The 22,509-nt window shown below is 43.6% G+C and overlaps 1 protein-coding gene across 5 annotated transcripts in view; it reads left to right on the plus strand.

Annotated features, from left to right (window-relative positions):
• Positions 1-22,509, plus strand: part of ASPDH (aspartate dehydrogenase domain containing) — a 131,348-nt gene that overhangs the window by 53,354 nt on the left and 55,485 nt on the right. For all 5 annotated transcript variants that reach the window (XM_073552268.1, XM_073552272.1, XM_073552270.1 and 2 more), the window contains one exon: positions 19,356-19,500. In XM_073552268.1, coding sequence (XP_073408369.1) covers positions 19,356-19,500 — 145 coding nt within the window. The remainder of the gene's footprint in view (positions 1-19,355; positions 19,501-22,509) is intronic.

The following is a 22,509-nucleotide window of genomic DNA, read 5'->3' on the forward strand; positions in this document are numbered from 1 at the left end:
TGTTTTTGCCTCCCAATGAATCTAATGGGGTTTAGGTACGTTCGCCGAACGAAGGTCAGTTGGGTGAATCAAAACCAAACCGAACCTTGATAGGTTCACCTATCTCTTATTGTCAAGAGATAGGGGTCGAGCCCACAATTAAAATCTGCCCATAGTACGGTCCTGGTTGATATATCACTGGGGTCCGTATGTGGTAGGGTCCAGGTGCAAATCCCATCAGTACTGACACTGGTGGGGTAGATATGTGACTATAAGAGTCGTGTAGATAGGGTAGTGTACTTGCAGTGTGTGTGGTAGCTGTAGGTGTAGGAGAGATCTCATGTGCAGCCTCTGTACTTTTGGTGCTAGTAGTTTTGGGGCTGGCCTCATCCTTCGCTCCCGAAGGGGCAGAGGGCAAAGTCATTTGACTCTGTAATGGTGCAGTTATCTGACTTTGTTCTTGTGACACAAGTTGCATTCTATACAGTCTTCCTCTAATTCTGATTTCATCATATTCATCATACTCATTGGGGTTTAAAAGTCACTGTCACGTGCCCAAAAGCATCAGTGCCTAGAGTTGCTACATCGGAACAGAGATCTGTTCTCAGAACTATTAAGTTGTACTCAGATCTCAGAGCATGAGGTTCTAACATATCCTCATGTTTGGGTGAACTTGATGCCGTGTCGGATTCCCGTAGCCTGATGAGATGTGATTGTAATAACCTGCAGGTACGGAGGATGTCACCACAGATCTGAGGCAGACCAAGAGTTAAAGGTTTATTTACAGGGATATTCACTCCACGCAGGGAGGAGCAACAGGGAAATAATTGCAACAAGTAAACGGTAATACGTGATTTAAGGAAATAAACAAAGGCAGGAATAAACTTATCAGTCTGAAGAAAGCTTGATTGAAGGGTCTAATTCTCCAACGTTGGCACCGTCAACAGCGGCACATGCAGTCTTTCAAGTCTCTATCTGCGATGATGAAATGTCCTCCAGGGAAAACAACAGGATGCTGGGCGGTGAAAGGAGGTCCTGCTTTCACCACTCTTATCACAAGTTTACACTCAGAACGTATCACCACAGGAACGATGCTGCGCTTCTCAGTCAGTCCAGCTACTTCTCTCAGGGGCTCAGGCCTGTCACTGCGTATGCCGGGCCTGCACACACTAGCAACTGTCTCTGACCTGTCAGAGGGGAGTCTCCTTCGCTCACAGAGTCCGGCGGGTCCACGTTCATCCAAAGGGCGCTCACAGCATACTGCCTGTCTGTCTCAGTCCTCAGCCGGAGGGTCCTCATGCTTAGGGAATGCGGCACAGCTTACAGCTCTCTCCTGTGCACTGTACTTTCCCGCCCTGACTCTGCCCGGCTTCTTGCGCGCAGCCCATTTTAACAGGTCACTGCCCTCTGTTATCACATGGAAAGTTCGATCCAGATCCGATAACCTTCCCCCCAGGAAACACTGCTGCCTGGCCAGGAGAGGTAACCCCATTTAAGTTCTTCCTTCTCTTCACCCCCTTACATGCTCTCAAAAGAGGTGAGGCAGATGCTGAGTCTGGGAGTCATTCACGAGTCTAAGAGTGGCTGATCCTGTCCCATAGTCTTAGTGAGATACCAGAAGGAGAATGACGGTTTTGTAATGACTATAGGAAGCTGAATGAGGTCTCTAATCTTGATAATAGTGATGAGCAAGCGTGCTCGTCCCTTCTCTTCACTCGCTCCAGCATCACTGTGCTCGGGATGCTTGTTACTCTTGAGTATTCTTTGAATGTTCAAGCTGTAGTTTGAGTCCCGGCCCCGCATGTTTGGCTCTTTGTAGGCAGCCAATGAACATGTGGGGATTGACTGACAGTCACTGTAATGCCCTAGCCAACTTGGTTGTGTCATTACTGTGATTGACTGGCCGCATAGCCGCATAAGACCCGTGATACCATGTTAGGCACACTGTACCTCGGACACAGGCAGCGTAGGGAGAGGTGCTGAATGATGAAAAAGGGACAGAATTGTAGATGCATATTACCCGGGGATTCAACCACATTTATATTTCTGTGAAGTACAACAACAGCCCTTCTTAGGTAATCAATAATAATACTGCAGGTTAGCAGCACCTAGGGAGAGATTGTGCAGAATGGATGTTCTTTATGCTGCAGCCTGCAAATCATACCCAAAATCAGTTCTCAGCGCTAATATTATTTTTGCTCTTAATCCTGCAAATTGTTCTGAGCAAGGAAATATTATACACCACTTTTACTGCAGCAGTTGTGCATCAAAAGCATATAGCCAGACTTGGTTGGATCTCAGTAGCATTGCTATATTGATACTGCAGTCCCATACATCCTTCTCAATTGGGCAAATTTGTCTGGTATTGTAATACTGCAATTTGTTTGAGCAGTGAAATTTTATACAGCATTTATCGTGCTACAGTTGGGCCTCAAAACCCCCCCCAAAAATAAATTTTGCTAAAAAATCGCATTGCTATATTGATACTACATTCTTATACAGGAAGTCCTTCTGTAGTAGGCAAATTTTTTTGGCATTGTAATACTGACTGCAATGTTTTCTCAACTGGGATACATCGTCCATAATTAAAAATGGGCAAGGCGCGTGAAACGGGTCTGGGAAGTGGACGTGACGCTGATGGTGAGCGCAGAGGCAGAGGCCGTAGGCAATGTGAACTGTGCCTGCTGCAAGAGCACAACAAACACATACAGCTCTGGCAAAAATTAAGAGACCACTTTCAAATATTCAGTTTGTCTGATTTTTCTCTTTATAGGTATATTTTTGAGTGAAATGTAAATTTTTCTTTTAGTCTATAAACTACTGACAACATGTCTGAATTTCCAAGCAATACATTTAGAATTTTTTTTTCTGACAAAGAAAAATGGTAAAAATTAAAAAAAAAACAACAACAAAAAACAGTGCTTTCAGACCTCAAATAATGCTAAGAAAACAAGTTCATAATCATTTAGAAACAACAATACTAATGTTTTAACTCAGGGAGAGTTCTGAAATCAATATTTTGTGGAATAACCATGATTTTTAAAAAACAGCTTTCATTCTTCTTGGCATGGCACTGCTTCTGGCGCAAAAATGTACGCAGTTCTTGTTTGTTTGATGGCTTGTAACTATCCATCATCCTCTTGGTTACATTCCAGAGGTTTTCAATGGGGTTCCGGTCTGGAGAATATGCTGCCCATGACAGGGTTTTGATGTGGTGGTCTCTTAATTTTTGCCAGAGCTGTACATCATGTCGAGGGCAGGAAGAGGATAAAGGTGACTCTCAGGGAGAAGAGTGGGAGAACACAGAGGATGACAATGAGGTAGTAGATAACACTTGTTGTAAACTCAGAGGCATGCAGCTAGATCAGCAGAGAAGGAGGAGGAGGAAGACGAGTAGGTTACATTGTGGCTTCCCACAAACACAGAGTTATTCAATCACGAAAAGCAATGCATCCTGAACAACACCTCTGGCAGTGGCCAGCAGCGTTCGCAGATTTGCAGTTGCCTAGCTTAAGTCTTTTTTTTCAGACCAGCAAAAATGTTAAAAATCACATTATCTGCTAATTAAAAAAAAACCCAACAGAGTAGAGTTACAGAGAACCTGTCAACAGGATTGTGCACAGTAACCTACACACCGTGTCAGGTTGAACTTATTATAGGATGTGCCCCAATGCGTTTTCCCATTGTCACGGTTCATCAGGAGGCCTGATGGATGCTAGCGATGCCAAAGATATGGGATGCCATGATGAATAAGTAGCATGTCCGAAGGTCAAAACTGAGTGGATTTAAATAAGCACCCTTGTATAAGGTCATCTCAGTGGACTCCGACTACCCAATAATCAGTGGTTTGTTTGGTCGGGTCATTGTCCCATTAGTTAGTTAAAGTATAATCTGCAGTTCTCACATGTGCCGGCATGCGTTCCACGATGGAACGTCAGGATATCCGGCCATCAGTTCAATTTTTATTATATTCACTGGAATTCCATATATACAGTATATGGTGAATTGAATTCTTGAGCATATTATCTTGTTATGGGCCAGGATAAGGATGTATCCAATGAAAGTATCTCTTTAGAGGCGTTGTCATAGGGATGGATAATTAACAATTAGTGATTGCTATTATATCTGTTTGATCTACAGAATACCTGCAGGGGATTGTTTACATAAAACGGCTGCCTGGGAATTTACTGAATCTGTTTCATCTCTTTTTTCATCTATATTGTATTCCCACCTGCCTTGGTAGGGCTTTACAGGGAAGTGAGTGACAGTCCTCGTTGAGCGGGGCACCAAAAAATTGTTCTTTTAGGGCGCCACCTTCCACTGCCAGGCAGTTTCAGGATTAGGATTATTGTAGGGTTGTGTAGATTTTTCTTTGGTCAAATGTCTTTATCTTGGTAATTAACCAATTGTTTTCACTGGGTAGGTGTTTTTTTAAAGGGAATCAGTCACCCCTTTTTTCGAATATGAGCTGCCGGCACCAACATCAGGGGCTTATCTACAGCATTCTGTAATGCTGTAAATAAGTCCCCCGATGTAACCTGAAAGATAACAAAAAAGAGTTGGATTGTACTCACCGGGGGGGCGGTCCGATCCGATGGGTGTTGCGGTCCGGTCTGGCGCCTCCCATCTTCGGTGATGGTGATGTCATCTTCTTTGCTGCCTGTCATGGCTCCAGCGCAGGCGCACTGCTCTGCCCTGTTGAGGGCAAAGCAAAATACTGCAGTGCGCAGGCGACAGACCTCTTCAGGGCCAATTCAGATCCCTTCTATATTCTACAATAATACCACTCTGCAATTAGTCTACGGTGAGGTGTTGCAGTAGGTATAGCATATGACAGTCATCTAGTCAGGGATTATTGCCTTATAAATTGTAAGCCTTGATGCTGTAAGCTGTTTTTCTTCCATGTACACATTGACCGATTCATGTTTTTTACAGTGTTCTGTACTCAGAAATTCATCAAACCAGGCAAAATTGAATGATTTATTGTGTCCATTCACAGATTCTCTGTAGTATCTGTATGTAAGAGGTAGTGGTGGGAGGCTTTACGGTACTGGTGATTCCAGGGATCTTCCTAATGCTATTCCCATGTCATTTCAGCACTGTTTCCATTGTTTTCAGTAATTTTTAGAATCCTTCAGGCCTCGGGTGGGGGGGTCTTCCGGAAAAATGCTAGTGTTTCCCATTGACTTCCATTATACTCATTATTCGGATCGAGCACCCAAACATTACAATTTCCTTGCCTCAAGTAACAAGTACCCGAGAATTTTAGTGCTTGCTCATCACTATTTGATACATATCCAATGCCCCATATCAATTAACTCATTGAAAATTGAAAGACTAGGATGAGCCCGGTACATTACCACCCCACAAAAGGATACTGGAAAATTTTCATCTCCCAACACGCCAAGGACAAGATGGCCTTCTCAACGTCAGATTGATGTTTTCAGTATAAAAGGATGTCGCTTGGTTTGCAAGAAGCTCTGGCTACCTTCCAGAGAGCCATTGACAGAATCCTAGCTTCCCAAGAAATACGCAGCGATTTACCTGGATGACATTGTGATCTTCAGCCAGGATTGGGGAAGGCATCTGAGCAAGGTCCAGGCGATACTAGATACTCCAAGAACGACAGGATGCTCTGTAAACCTGAAGAAATGTGCCTTGGAAATGGAGGAAGCGAAATATTTAAAGTACATATATTGTAGGCAGAGGCTTAATCAAGCCCCAAATAAATAAAGTTTATCCAGAGTGGACAGCAGCCTCTCTCAAAGAAGTATGTCAGAGCATTTTTGGGCATTGAGGGCTACTACAGCTGGTTTACAGCCAGTGTTGGTGGCACCTGACTTCTTCAAGGAGTTTGTGGTCCAGACTACTCCATAGTGGAGAAGGAAAGTTTGTTCATCAAGCATTGGACACTCTATGGTGCTACCTCTTAGGCAGTAAGTTCAGGGTAGTGTCAGACCATGCCCCAGTGAGGTGAATGCAGGAGAAGGGGAACAATGCCAGAGTGACCAGGTATTTCCTAGCACTTCAAGATTTTAGCTTCCATGTAGAGCATAGGCCTGGGAAACTACATGGTAATGCTGACGCTGTCGAGGGTCCACTGTTTGATTGCAGAAGGTGCAAAGTTCCCCGGCTTTGGGTAGAAGGGGGGGTATGTAAGATGGTCACTGGACAGGTCCTTCAGGGAAGATATGTGTCATCGAAGTTTGTAGCCTCAGTGATGTAAGCCTGGGAAATCAAGCTCCAGCAAGTATAGTGTTGATAAAGTTAATAGGGCGTGTCAGGACCGTGTTTGTGAGCAGTCAAACAGATGTGTGGAACTGGCTGCTCACATATTCCCACACCGGGGCATGGTATGGCAGATAAAAAGAAGACCATTTGTCTCATTCAGTGTCTGTGTGTGGAGGTGTGCAGACCTCCAATGTTCTTTGTGTTTGCAAAAGACTAAAATGATAGACTAACCTGAGCAGACGTACCTTCAATACTGTATGGACTATTTACTTTATGTTTTCCCTTTGCACCAAAAAAGGCTGTTTTTGTTTTGTTATCCTGAGTGATTTATGGAGTCCTGCCTGGACATTTTACTGCAGCAGCTTTCCGTGTCTACCTGAAAACACAACCGAACTAGAAATCTTACAGATGCCATAAACTTGCAGTATGTCTATTGTTCTGTCTCTGACATTTAATTCAGAATCCCTGATTATCTGCTTGTTGAATGTTTTCAGTGTTTTCTGGCTCCATCTAGTGACCAGAGTCATAGCCACAGTGTTATTGTGTGTTATTTTACTTTCACTTTCTGAATCTCCTTTTCCCTCCGTTTTCAATGCATTCTGGTAAGGTTGAAATGCACCCTGGTAGCCCCCCTTTTCCCTCCAGTCCACCATTTTCCCTCAGCCTGCATCCTGGAAGCATCTCATTTCTCTTTTCTCCTTGTGACAGCATCGCTGTAATGTAATCATGCTTTCTGCATCTAATTTCTGTCCCATATTAGCCTGCTTAGTTAGTTTTCCCCTGCTCAGCTAGTAGTGCAGATGTTGATTGTAATGTATATATGTATTCCAATGTACCCTGTATTGACTGAGTGTATTTATATGTTTGCATTGTAGTTTCACCACGCCAATATACCACCACGTTCAATAAAGCACACCTTCAACCTACAGTCTCCTTATTGAACCCTGGTATAGCAGTTTAGCTTCCTGTATAGCTACATGAAGTCTGCTTCATTTAGTGAGGACAGAACAGTGAACAGCGACTAGCCAGCTAGTGCGAACTCAGAGAAAGAAGAGTCTTCCATCCTGCAGGGGCCAGATAAAATAGCAGCCATCTAGCTAGTGGAATTCAGGGAAAAGACAGCCCTTCATCCAGCTTGCAGGAACTAGTGCAACTGCACTCGCCCACCTAGTGAGATTCAAGTCACCGGCTACACAGAGACTAATACAGCTACAGCAATCTCTGCACAGCCAAGCATTCCTCCAAGACACCATGTCCCACAAATCACACAGGAAAAAATCTGTTACTTCCATCTTCTCAAAGACTGTATCCATCAGCAGCGCAGTCGCCATTGCCCGCGCAAATGCTGAAGCCGCCAAAACGCAAGCAATCTTTGCTGTAGAAGAGATGGAACTTAAATTAGCGAAAGCATGCTTAGAAGATCAAGGGAGAAAGTCTTGCATAGAGAGACAGAAGTCATGCATAGAGATAGAGGAGTCATGCTTAGAGAGAGATGAGCAAGAGAGAAAGACGCAGTTAGGGAAGGCACGCGTGGATGCCGCCTTAGAGAGCCTAGCAGTAAAAGAGAAGCTGCCGCAGCCCTAGCTGAAGCAGAATCGCTAGAAGCCACACACACCCTGAGCTGCATAGCAGAAGCAGTACATCAAGTCTGAAGTTGCCACTGCAAGATTCGCCACAACGCACATCTCAGTATGTTAATGAACTTCCTGATCCAAACTAAAACCAAGAACACGACACATCCAGTGAAGCGAGTGAGAGTCATCATGAGGCTCAGCTCCAGGAAAACGTGGAGCAAAACAATTCTGCTAATGACTACCTTGTCCCTCACCAGGTAACCAACGTGAATCACCTTGCTGACACACCGCACGTCAGACCAAAGCAATATAACACTGGCTGGTGCCACCCTGAGGATACTAACAGGTATGAATGCACCTCACATCACTATCAGGGTGACCCATCACCAGTATACTCTGCTGACAACCAGTTCACAACAGAATTTGCCAAGTTCTTCACACAACGTGATCTGGTTGCCAAGGGACTCATGAAATTCACTGACCACACTGAAGGTTACAGAGCTTGGAAAGCTTCCTTCCAAAATGTCACTAGAGACTTGGGGCTGAATCACAGTGAAGAGATAGACCTCTTAGTCAAATACCTAGGCGAAGAGTCAGTCAAACACGCAGTAATGATCAGAGACATTAATATAAACCACCCTCAAATTGGCCTCAAAGAGATCTTTAAGAGGCTGGATAAGTGTTAAGGCTCAGCAGAGGTAATAGAGAGAGCCTTGTTCAAAAGAATCGATGACTTTCCTAAAGTATCTAACAAAGGTCTCCAGAAACTTACAGAACTAGGTGACCTGTTAAAAGAAGTCCTCGTTGCCAAATGTGAAGATGACCTACAAGGACTTGCATTCCTTGACACAGCCAAAGGTGTTAACCCTATAGTCCAAAAGTTGCCCTACAATCTACAGGAGAGGTGGCTCACACATGGTTCCCGTTGAAGCTCTGGTTCAGAGCGAAACGGCCGTTGTCAGCTTTCTGCTCCCTCCTGCTATCACTCCCCCGACCAATATGTATTGTATGTGCCAATAATGTAGCAGCGTTTCCTCACCAGCCTGAAGAGTGCGGTCCATTTTTCTCTACATGGATTCACACATGGTTCCACATACAAATACAAGCACAGTGTTCCATTCCCTCCCTTCTCCATTTTTGTAGACTTTATACACGAACAAGCGACAATCAGAAATGATCCCAGCTTTGATTTTGCAACGTCATATGCCACATATCACCAGCTGCAAACCCACGCAGAACATCTGTCGCAGTGCACAAGACTTATGTTTCTTCTCCAAGTTCCAATTACAGGTCAGCTGGGTGCTTCCAATCAGAGACAAAGGTACAAGAACCTGACAAGCAGTGCCCGCTCCATCAGAAGCCTCATCCTCTCCTGAAATGCAGCGCCTTCATGGGAAAATCTATGCCAGATCGTAGAAGCTTCCTGAAAGAGAATGGTATCTGCTACAAGTGCTGCTCATCCACAACTCATCTCGCCAAGGATTGTAAGGTCAGGGTAAAATGCACAGAGTATGGCACCACAGATCATAACACTGCTCTACACCCTGGTCCAGCTCCATGGAGTGCACAAAACACACCAGCTGACAGGGAGCATGGCAGGGAGGAAAAGAACACTGATGCAGCTACGCCATAGATCACTTCAAAATGTACTGAAGTCTGTAAAGGGACAATAGACAGTAGGTCCTGTTCAAAAATATGCCTCGTCAGAGTATACCCAAAGGGTCATAGAGACAAAGCTGTAAGGGCCCCATCACACATAGCGATGTCGCTAGCGAGATCGCTGCTCAGTCACAAGTTTTGTGACAAAACAGCGATCTCACCAGCGAGATCACTGTGTGTGACAGCGATCAGCGACTGGCCCCCCTGCCGGTATCACTGATCGCTGTAGGAAACTGCTGGATATTTCTTTTGTCGCTGGTCTCCCGCTGGCCAGCACGCATCGCTGCGTGTGACAGGCGGGAGACCAGCGATCTGCTGGTAACTAACGTACACATCGGGTATCCAAGGGACGTGCGTCCCTTAGATACCAGATGTGTACGTTAGTTACCAGCTCCCTGCATCAGAGCGCTGGTAACTAACGAACACAGGGACGCCGCGCGCTCGGCGTCGCTGTGCTGATCGCTGGTGAAGCTGTCTGTTTGACAGCTCACCAGCGATCACATAGCGACTCACCAGCGATCCTGACACGTTGATATCATTGTCGGGATCGCTGGTGAGTCGCTATGTGTGACTCCAGCTTAAGACTATATGCTATCTTGGATGATCAAAGTAATCGATCCTTGGCTAGATCAACATTCTTTGACCTATTCGACATCAAAGGGCCAAGCACCCCCTACTCATTAAAGACATGTGCAGGTACTGTGACAACAGCTGGCAGGAAAGACACTGACTACCAAATTGAGTCCTTAGATGGACAATTCTGCCTACCACTACCTACAATCGAGTGTAACCAGATCCCAGACAATAGATCTGAAATACCTACGCCAGATGTGGCAATTCATCACGCTCACTTGAAACACATAGCACACCTTATACCGGAACTAGACCATCAGGCTCAGATAATACTGCTGTTGAGAAGGGATATCCTACAGGTCCATAAAGTGAGAAGTCATATCAATGGACTCCACAATGCTCCATATGCCCAAAGGCTAGACCTAGGATGGGTCATAATAGGAAACATATGCTTGGGACGCATGCACACTCCATCTTCTGTGAAAAGTATGCTAACAAATACATTGGAGAAAGGGTGCCCATCTCTGTTTCAACCTTGCAACAATGAGTTCCATGTCAAGGAACTACTACACAGCATCCAACTGCCCAATCATTTAATAGACTTTATTCATAACAGCAGTATGGTGTCAGGAAGCTATGAGGATCAGTTGGGGTTCACAGTCTTCCAGAGAACTAAACAAGGCAACCAAGTAGCAATGTTAGTAGAGGACAAGTTGTTCTTAGAGGTAATGGACAAGGGACTTGTAAAAGATGAGACCAACAGCTGGGTCGCACCTCTTCCCTTCAGAACCCACAGACCACATCTACCGAACAACAGAAAACAAGCACTAAAACGTTTCTCCTCTCTTAAACATAATCTGCAAAAGAAACCAGAGATGAAAGATCACTTTTTCTCATTCATGTCAAAGATTTTTGAGAACTGACATGCAGAACTAGCTCCCATTCTCAAAGACTCTGAGGAGTGCTGGCTCCTGCCCATGTTTGGAGTATACCACCCAAAGAAATCAGGCCAGATTAGAGTGGTGTTTGACTCCAGTGCTAAGTTTGATGATGTCTCCCTGAATGATGTTCTACTGACAGGACCAGACCTCAATAACAAACTACTGGGAGTACTTATGTGCTTTCATAAGGATTCCATTGCCTTCATCGCTGACATCCAGCAAATGTTCCATTGTTTCCTTGTGAGAGAGAGAGACAGGAACTTCCTAAGATTCTTGTGGTACAGAGACAATGATCCTACTAAAGAGGTCACAGAGTACCACATGAGAGTGCACATCTTTGGCAATAGTCCTTCACCTGCAGTCGCCATTTATGGACTCAAAAGGCCAGCTCAAGAAGGAGAAACAGAATACGGATCAGATGTCAGACAATTCATAGAAAAGGACTTTTATGTTAAAGACTGTCTAAAAGCCTTGCCTTCAAATGAGACTGTCATCAGTCTTCTCAGGAGAGCTCAAGAGATGCTTGCTTGCTCTAACCTCAGGCTTCACAAAATAGCCTCAAACTGCCAGAAAAATATTCAGAATTAAGACTCAAACTGCCAAGAACTCATGAAAACATTCCCTTCACAAGACTTGTGTAACGGTCTCAGAGACCTGGACCTGGGGTCAGACCCCACACCAAAGCAACTCAGCCTCGGGCTTCTCTGGAATCTACAGTCAGACACTTTCACCTTTCAGGTCAGCCAGGAAGAAAAGCATTTCACACGCAGAGGTGTCTTGTCTACCATCAACAGCCTGTATGATCCCTTGGGTTTTGCAGCTCCTGTTCCTATACAAGGCAAAGTCTTACTAAGAGACTTAACTAAGGAGACATCTGACTGGGATGCACCTCTGCCACCTGATAAGAGAATCCAATGGGAAGTATGGAAGAACTCTTTAGCAGCCCTCTCCAGCCTGAATGTTCCAAGACCATACACAGAAATACAAAGCCAAAGACTGTATGTATTTGCAGATGCCTCTGTCAAAGCAATTGCTGGTTTGGCTTTCTCAAAACTGTAGACTCCAAATGTCAGAGCCACATTGGATTCGTTTTGGGGAAGGCCAAACTTGCTCCACAACCAGAGCACACTATTCCAAGGTTAGAGCTTTGTGCTGCAGTCTTAGGCTAGTTTCACACTAGTGTTTTTTTGCGCTGCACCTCGTGCGCATACCAAACAAATCATGCGGTTGCTGTTTTTTTGCACATATGATTTAACCAGTTTGTCATCATGTTAAATCAAAAAACGCATGTGATTTTAAACACATGCGTGTGCATGTCCTAGCGCATGCGTGCATTCCCATAGACTATAATGCTGTGTTTTTGCACATTCCGTGTGCTAACTTGCGCATGCGTTTTTTTGAGACAGGTCGGACGGACCAAAAATGCAACAGGTTGCGTCCGGCGCGCCTAGGCGCACACTACAAAAAAACGCATGCGCACTAAAACGCATACAAACGCATGCATGCGCTAGACCATGCGTACCCATGTTAAAGATAGGGGAGCAATGCGCATGCGCACGATAGCGCATGAGGCACAGCGCTAAAAAAGGCAAGTGTGAAACCAGCCTTAGCCGTCGAGTTGGCAGAGTTCATCGCATCCGAGATGGATATCGATCTGACACAAGCCAAGTTCTACTCAGACAGCAAAACAGTCCTGGGATACATCCACAATGAACTAGACGATTCTACGTTTATGTCAACAAGTGCTATGAATTAGGAGATCAGTTCATCCAAAATAGTGGCATTACATTCTCACGGACCAAAATCCTGCAGATCATGCAACTAGAGCAGTTGACGCAAGTCGACTGGGAAGCACAACATGGCTCTCAGGACCAAAACTACTGTACACTGAGGAACGTTTTCCAGACACCTTTGAACTAGTGGGAGAGGACTCAGATGCTGAAATCCACCCTCAGGTAACACTTCATACAATGACTCCAGCTAGTCTCCTCACCCAGTAAATAGGACTATCCAGTGCCTCTCCAGGAGGATTCAACGTTAAGGACCTGTACAAGCGCCAATGGAGACAGGTACAAAGTCTTCCAAATACTTTCTGGGACAGGTGGTGCAAACAATATTTGTCTACCCTGCAGACACGGACAAAGTGGCAATCTACCAGGCCTAACCTGAGGATTGTTGACCTCGCCCTTGTGAAAGACTGTCAAGCCCATCGGAACCAGTGGCCACTTGGTCTAGTGACAGTGACAGTGACATTCCCGAGTAAGGATGGCAACGTCTGCAAAGTCGAACTGAGGATGGTCAAAGGGAATGAACTTAAGACATTCTCCAGACCAGTAACTGAGCTGGTCCTATTATTGTCTTTGGTGAAAAAGAATAGAGACATCCGTTTGATGCCAGACGGGGAGTGTTCTGACTCCAACATTTAATTCAGAATCCCTGATTATCTGCTTGTTGAATGTTTTCAGTGTTTTCTGGCTCCATCTAGTGACCAGAGTCATAACAGCAGTGTTATTGTGTGTTATTTCACTTTCTGAATCTCCTTTTCCCTCTGTTTGCAATGCATTCTGGTAAGGTTGTAATGCACCCTGGTAGCCTTTTGCAAAGGATTATGGTTAGTTCAGCCCCCATTTTCTCTCCAGTCCACCATTTTCCCTCAGCCTGCATCCTGGAAGCATCTCATTTCTCTTCTCCCCTTGTGACAGCATTGCTGTAATGTAATCACACTTCCTGTATCTAATTTCTGTCCCATATTAGCCTGCCTAGTTAGTTTTCCCCTGCTCAGCTAGTAGTGCAGATGTTGATTGTAATGTATATATGTATTCCAATGAACCCTGTATTGACTGAGTGTATTTATATGTTTGCATTGTAGTTTCACCGCCCCAGTATACCACCACGTTCAAGAAAGCACAACTTTAACCTACAGTCTCCTTATTGGACCCCGGTATAGTGGTTTAGCTGTCTGCATAGCTACATGAAGTCTGCTTCATTTAGTGAGGATAGAACAGTGAACAGCAACTAGCCAGCTAGTGGGAACTCAGAGAAAGAAGAGTCTTCCTTCCTGCAGGGGCCAGATAAAATAGCAGCCATCCAGCTAGTGGAATTCAGGGAAAAGACAGCCCTTCATCCAGCTTGCAGGAACTAGTGAAACTGCACTCAGCGGTTTAGCTGCCTGTATAGCTACATGAAGTCTGCTTCATTTAGTGAGGACAGAACATCTATACTATTTATGATGGAAATAACCCTTTTAACCCTCGGTCTTTCAAGCCAGTTAATGATCCATTCTAATCCAAAAGTAAGGATATAGAAAGAGAACAGGAGTAGAGTAGAAGATGGTCTGGGAGAGAAAGATGAGAGGACATCTCAAGGTAGATATGGTGATCAAGAATTTTGGAGGTTAAGGTCAGTGATAATTTGGAGGTTAAGGTCAGTGAAGTAAGCTTGATTCTGCTCCATATCTCTGGAGTAAGCTCAGTTCTACTCCCTTATCTCTGTAGTAAGCTCAGTTCTGCTCTCATATGTCTGTAGTAAGCTTGGTTCTGCTCCCTTATCTCTGTAGTAAGCTCAGTTCTGCTCCCATATCTCTGTAGTAAGCTCAGTACTGCTCCCATATCTCTGTAGTAAGCTCAGTTCTGCTCCCATATCTCTGGAGTAAGCTCTGTTCTGCTCCCATATCTTTGGAGAAAGCTCGGTTCTGCACCCATATCTCTGGAGAAAGCTCTGTTCTGCGCCCATATCTCTGGAGAAAGCTTGGTTCTGCTCCCATATCTATGCAGCAAGCTCCTTACTGTTCCCATATCTACATACCAGCCTGTTTTTAAAGCCTGTTTTCTCTGCTGCTTTAATGCAATGGCCAGAGATAAGCAGGAAAACGGATGGTCACTGCAACTCGAGGGCCACTGAATTGTGATTGCCCCCCAGGCCGAAAAGTGCCAGCCAGCCCCTGCTTAGTGGCTATATGTCTAGGTAGACTTGAGTTTAGGCGTTCTAGCCCCTAATTTAATTGGTTTATCGTGTATATTTTACATGGTAAAGATTTGTTGAATTCTTGCAGTGAGTCTATTTGTTTCCTTCCCAGTTCTTCTTCCTTTCACATCTTTAGTTTTCTCGGAGGTCATTCTTGTTTTGTTTATTTTTGGCACTCCTTAACTTGCCCTCTCTACCTTAATTGGTTGTGTTTTAAATTTCTCACTGTGCATTTTATTATCTTCCTTCGCATTTTCCTCTTCTTTTGATGGCAGTGTGTTGCAGCTTTCCCTCTGGTACCTCAGGAGGTACAAGAAAACCTTCTATGGCCTTTTAGGGAGCCAGGTCCAAGGTGGTATTTTTGAGTTGTGCAGTTAGGGTCTTTTTAGTCTAAACAGGAACCAGTAGCATGTGGGTTCAGCGTCTCCCTGTAGTAGGTCTTCCCTCTTTCTGTTACCCGTTAGTGTGTGTGTGTTACGTTCATAACAATCATACTACACTGCATGCAGAATTATTAGGCAAATGAGTATTTTGATCACATCATCCTTTTTATACATGTTGTCCTACTGCAAGCTGTATAGGCTTGAAAGCCAACTGCCAATTATGTAAATCAGGTGATTTGCATCTCTGTAATGAGGAGGGGTGTGGTCTAATGACATCAACACCCTATATAAGGTGTGCTTAATTATTAGGCAACTTCCTTTCCTTTGGCAAAATGGGTCTGAAGAAAGATTTGACAGACTCTGAAAAGTCAAAAATTGTGAGATGTCTTGCAGAGGGATGGGGGCAATGCTCTAGCATCACTGCGTTGAGAAACATGTGATGGTGTCTCCGCAGTGTTGGATGTTGATCTCCATGAGTTCATTCATCCTCATTTTTCACAGTCTTTTACTAGGCATTGCTCCTACTAGCCAGTTTCCTACTCCCCACTGATGAGGGGCAATACCCCGAAACAGCTGTCTGTGGATGGATACCATGTTTTGGCATAGGTGGTTTCCTTCATTGGAGACTGGCCTTCCTGTGGTTGTTCCTTCCCGGTGAAAGACCTGGCTAGTCATTGCTTGCGTTGAGAAACATGTGATGGTGTCTCCGTGGCTCTTGATTTACATGTTTTTGCATATTTCCCATAAGGGATGGGGGCAATGCTCTAGCATCACTGCGTTGAGAAACATGTGATGGTGTCTCCGCAGTGTTGGATGTTGATCTCCATGAGTTCATTCATCCTCATTTTTCACTTTTTTGCAGAGGGATGCAGCAGTCTTGAAATTGCCAAACTTTTGAAGCGTGATCACCGTACAATCAAGCGTTTCATGGCAAATAGCCAACAGGGTCTCAAGAAGCGTGTTGATAAAAAAAGACGCAAAATAACTGCCCATGAATTGAGGAAAATCAAGCGTCAAGCTGCCAAGATGCCATTTGCCACCAGTTTTGCCATATTTCAGAGCTGCAATGTTACTGGAGTATCAAAAAGCACAAGGTGTGCCATACTCAGGGACATGGCCAAGGTAAGGAAGGCTGAAAAATGACCACCTTTGAACAAGAAACATAAGATAAAACGTCAAGACTTGGCCAAGAAATATCGTAAGACTGATTTTTCTAAGGTTCTATGGACTGATGAAATGAGAGTGACTCTTGATGGGCCAGATGAATGGGCCTGAGGCTGGATCAGTAAAGGGCAGAGAGCTCCACTCCGACTCAGACGCCAGCAAGGTGGAGGTGGGGTACTGGTATGGGCTGGTATCATCAAAGATGAACTTGTGGGACCTTTTCGGGTTGAGGATGGAGTGAAGCTCAACTCCAAGACCTACTGCCAGTTTCTGGAAGACACCTTCTTCAAGCAGTGGTACGGGAAGAAGTCGGTATCGTTCAAGAAAAACATGATTTTCATGCAGGACAATGCTCCATCACATGCATCCAAATACTCCACAGCGTGGCTGGCCAGTAAAGGTCTTAAAGAAGAAAAAATTATGACATGGCCCCCTTGTTCACCTGATCTGAACCCCATAGAGAACCTGTGGTCCCTCATAAAATGTGAGATGTACAAGGAGGGAAAACAGTACACCTCTCGGAATATTGTCTGGGAGGCTGTGGTGGCTGCTGCACGCAATGTTGATCGTAAACGGATCAAGCAACTGACAGAATCTATGGATGGAAGGCTTTTGAGTGTCATCATAAAGAAAGGTGGCTATATTGGTCACTGATTTTTTTTTTTTTTTGCTTTTGAATGTCAGAAATGTTTATTTCTAAATTTTGTGTTGTTATATTGGTTTACCTGGTGAAAATAAACAAGTGAGATGGGTATATATTTGGTTTTTATTAAGTTGTCTAATAATTATGCACAGTAATAGTTACCTGAAAAAACAGATATCCTCCTAAGATAACCAAATCTAAAAAAAAAAACCACTCCAACTTCCAAAAATATTAAGCTTTGATATTTATGAGTCTTTTCGGTTGATTGAGAACATAGTTGTTGTTCAATAATAAAAAGAATCCTCTCAAATACAACTTGCCTAATAATTCTGCATGCAGTGTATATTGGAGATCACTGCTGGAACCTCTTGATTTGTATATGGGAAATTTGGTGATGGTGATACTAAAACCTGTGATGATATGAAGGTTAAGATCGGTGATACTAAAACCAATCAATAACCCTACGAACCTTATTGATCTTACTGCCTTTAATACATTTGGATATTGATTAGTTGCCCGTTATCAACATTTACTCCTACTTATGTAAACTGTGAAAGCCCTCTCCACCTAAGTAATAGCACTTTAACTATGGTAGTTGAGCACTACCTTGTGGTCCATTATAAATACCCCATCTGATTGATATAAAAAAACCTGCTTTTTCTACTTATGATGTCTTTTGAGCTTGAGACTCCTTTTTCACTGTTTAGGCACAACAGGTGTTATTTATTGTTACATTGGTATGCCTAAATTTGGTTGCCAACAGTGATAAAAGATCTCTGACATCAAATTTTTATACAACTGTGATATCTTTTTTTACTTAAAGCGCAGGCACTATAGATTATGATTACTAAATGTTGTTTTATGGTCAGTTATGATTTATAGAATATAAATTGATATCTTCGCTGTTATATATATATATATATATATATTTATATATATTTTGAGAGTTTTCCCAGACTCCCCTTTTTCTTAGTACCTATTCCTGATTTTTACATGTCATAATTTTAATTCAATCTAATTTGTCACTTCTAATTTTTTGTGCATATGTAGCTAAAAGTTTGGGTCCCTATGGCAAATATTTTTATTTAATACATTTGCCAATCCTAGACAGAATCCTAAGGCTTGTGAATGCTAACAACCAGAACCCATGTCCTCATCTCACCTTGAAGCTTCCTCCAAGGCTTCTCGAGGCATTTTGACTTTCTCCCAGGGTACCAATCACCTTTCATTATTACTTATTACAATTGCATTAACAGTGCCATCTCTTAAAGGGGGCATCCATTACATTTTTCTCCTTCTAGCCTTAGAGAAAAAACTTTGTAAACTGAAGAACTGTTATTTTCCCTTCTGAACCTCTACAGCGCAGCGCTACCAGCAGGACTTCAAGTTACGGTAATCTTTCAGTCACCTGACCCTACAGTTAGTCTGTAGCCTGGCCTCCAGTCCTGGTGGCGTATGTGATGAGTGGTTCGGATTGTTAAGTAGTTTCCATTTGACTAGAATGACCTAAAGCTTTTATGCCATTTACTGCAGGTAATCCACAAGTTTATTGACCGAAAAGCTGATTATCTAACAGTGATGAGGACCGAGAGTGAATTCTTCCTCTAATATGGGGCAATTAGAATCTGCCTCATGGGGTTTTTGCCTTTCTCTGGATCAAAATACAGTGTTAGGCTACGTGCACACATTGCGGAATGGGGTGCGGATTTGGCCGTGCGGATTTTGTAAAATCCGCAGGTCAAAAGACCTGCGGTTTATCTGCGGATTGTCCTGCGGTTTGGCCCTGCGGTTTCACCATCTCCACAATGGTGGAGATAGGAAACCATTGCGGAATCCGCAGAAAGAAATGACATGTCAATTCGTTCTGCGGTTTCAAAACCGCAGGAAAACCGTGCGGAAGAATCCGCACCGTCTGCACTGCGGTTTTTTATTCCCATAGGGAATAATGGTACTGTACACCGCAGCAAAAACTGCTGCCGACCAGCAGCGGACAAATCCACTGCGGAACCACAGCAGAATCCGCAGCGTGTGCACACACCCTTAGGGTATAGGTTTAACTTGATGGATTTATGTTTACATTCTATCTCAAAAACTATGAAACTTCGGTCAAACATATCTGGACCCATTATTTCCTCAATCACTATGATAATAATCGTCCCTGATGACAAGAAACAAAACCCCAACACAGGTCATTTCACAACATCTGCAACAAGTACAAATATAACTGTATGTTTTATGGCTATAGGTAATTACCTGGTGAAGCAAATACAACGAGACGGGGACAAGTGTAGCATGGAATTAGCATTTGTGTGGAATAGGACAATGGGAAAAATGGAGGCGAGCATCGAGCCACATCTACAGCTCCATAACCTGGATGAATTTGAGGAACGGTAAGTTGTAAATTACTTCTAAATATGAAATTGTATCTCTAAGGTGGCATATCCTACTCAAACCCAAAATCCAAATCTGTAATCTCACACTCATCTTACGCACACCCTTTATCGCTCACTTCACATATCCTATGGAAACATATTCTACACTAATCTAGGGTATATCTAAAATCTCCCACATATAGTCATGGCAGAAACTGTTGGCACCCTTCAAATTGTTCTAAAAAGTGAAGAATTTGTCTCAGAAAACAATAGCAATTACACATGTTTGTATACACATGTTTATTGGGACAACACAAAAACACTGGAAAAAAAGGCAAATTGGACATAATTTCACACAAAACCTCAAAAATAGCCCAGACAAAACTGTTGGCACTTTCCAAAATTATGCGTAAACAACTTTGTTTCAAGCATGTGATGCTTCTTCAACTATCCTGGTGGCAATATGAAAATCACACCTGACACCAGATAAAAAGGGGAGAAGGTGACTCAATCTTTGCATTGTGTGTCTGTGTGTGCTACACTAAGCATGGAGAACAAAAAGAGAAGGGAACTTTCTGAGGACTTGAGGACCAAAATTTTTGAACAATATCAAGAATTTCTAGGCTTACAAGTCCATCTCCAGGGATCTTATTGTTCTATTGTCCATGGTGCACAACATACCGTATATGCTCATGTATAAGACGAGATTTTCAGCACTTTTTTTGTGCTGAAAATGCCCCTCTCAGCTTATACACAAGTCATATGCCAGAAAGCCGGCGGGGGAGGGGGAGAAGAAGACATTATCTCAGTCCCGGCGTCTGCTTCTCTCTTCCTGTCTTCTTCCTGTGCGGTCATGTGACACCGCTCATTAAAGTAATGAATATGGACATGTCTCATATTCATGACTTTAATGAGCAGTATCACATGACCACACAGGAAGAAGACAGGAAGAGAGATGCAGACGCCAGTACTGAGATGTAGCAGGGCCTGATATGCAGATGCCAGGAGGGTGAGTAGGACTGGGGGAGGATGAGCCATGCCATATTCACCTGTCCCCGTTCCACCGCTGCACTGTCTCCCTGGTTCTCTGGCTGTGACTTTCAGGTCAGAGGGCGCAATGATGTGTTTAGTGCTCACCCTCTCCCTGAACAGTTACTGCAGAAAGCCAACGATGCTGAGGAAGAGGTGAGTATGTCTTTTTTTTTTAAATAGCAGCAGCAGCATTATTACATGGGGCATATATTAATATGGAGCATGTTATGAGGCCACCATTAACCTTTGTGCAGCATTATATGGGGCATATATTAATATGTAGCATGTTATGGGGCCACCATTAACTTTTCTGCAGCATTATATGGGGCATATTTTTGTATGGATCATTTTATGGGGCCCATCATGAACTGTATGGAGCATTATATGGGGCTCCTGATTCAATATGGATATTCAAAAACATTTAACCTACTGATGTCTCAATTAATTTTACATTTATTGGTATCTATTTTTAATTTTGAAATTTACCAGTAGCTGCTGCATTTCCCACCATCGGCTTATACTCGAGTCAATAAGTTTTCTCAGTTTTTTGTGGCAAAATTAGGGGCCTCTGCTTATACTTGGGTTAGCTTATACTCGAGTATATACGGTAATCAAGAAGATTTGCAAGACTAAGAAACAGAGGGCACCGCTAATTCACAATTGAACTGAAGGGGTTCTCCTAAAGCGTTCTGCATAGCAATGGAGTAAGTAGAAAAGAAAAAGATGCATACCAAAAATTAGGGAACTTCCAAGAAAATGTAAAAGAATCGTACTTTATTAATGTAAACAATAACAAATCACGTGTAACAAGGCGGACTCATAAAACAATTAAAAAACCAAAGACAGGTTCAATAGCTGGTTATGCCCTTGATATGGCAATAACCTACCTCCACAGAATTTCACAAAAATTCAAATGGCAATATATTAGGGTATGGTACCAGCAGAATTTTTTTATATAAGCAAAGATATTAGGGAAAGCAGAACATTAATATGCACTCTTACAATATTGTTAAACCCATAAACATGTAAAAAGCATGCACAATATGAAAAAGAATTAAAGGCTAAATAACCCTATTCAAAACACCATACCAGTATTTGTCGGATAGCAGTTGGTAATGACATACTAAGATACAAAAAATGCAGCTGGTTATAGACTACCAGAAGGTTTGACACGTGAAGTTATAATCCCAGAAGAAAATATATGGAGGAGAATAACAAAAATAGAAAAAAAAAAAAAATGAGAGCAAGAGAACCTTGCTAGCAAATCAATAACATTTGTGAAAAAATATATCAGGGTTCAAACCTGCTGGTATTGAGGTATTAAGATGTTAAATTTCCTATTTGGAGTCATTTTTGCCAGTAGAAAATTTGTGGAGGACCAGACTCCCAAGCGTATCACCAGCTACATCCGTGGCTTCTTCAGGGGTCGTGTCTGCTTCATGTTGCACATGATGGATATATATACCTTGCCAGGGGAGAAAAGACATTTAGGCTGGTTTCACATTGGCGTTAAAACGACGCTGCGCACTGCGTCGTTAAGCCCCGCCCCGATCCGGCTCCCTGCCCGCCCCATCCGGGATCACCGCCTACTTTCGCATTTGCACGCATGCGATCGGCGCACCCTATCTTTAGCATAGGGTGCGCAGATCATGCGCTGCCAGTGTGAAAGTAGCGTGCTGCGCACTTTTGACGGTGCGCCGTGCGCGCCGAAATGCAGCATGTTGCACTTCGGCGCGCACGGCGCACCGTCAAAAGCCCCCCCCCCGGCTTATACACGAGTCAATTGTCCCAAAAAGCCGGCGGAGGAGGGGGAGCAGCGGGTGACAGAGGCAGGAGCCGGCGGCTGTGGCTAAAGCCTGTGCTGTGGCTAAAGAGAATTGAATATTCATTTCTCTTATAGCACGCCCAGTGACACCCGCAGCCGCCAGCTTCTAGAAGACATCCTACTAACTCTCCTGCGTGCCCTCGCAGCTTCTTGTTGGTCCCATATGCAGG

The sequence above is a fragment of the Dendrobates tinctorius genome, unplaced genomic scaffold, assembly GCF_039654945.1.
Source record: "Dendrobates tinctorius isolate UK_male_01 unplaced genomic scaffold, ASM3965494v1 ptg000189l, whole genome shotgun sequence".
Taxonomy (NCBI): Eukaryota; Metazoa; Chordata; class Amphibia; order Anura; family Dendrobatidae; genus Dendrobates; species Dendrobates tinctorius.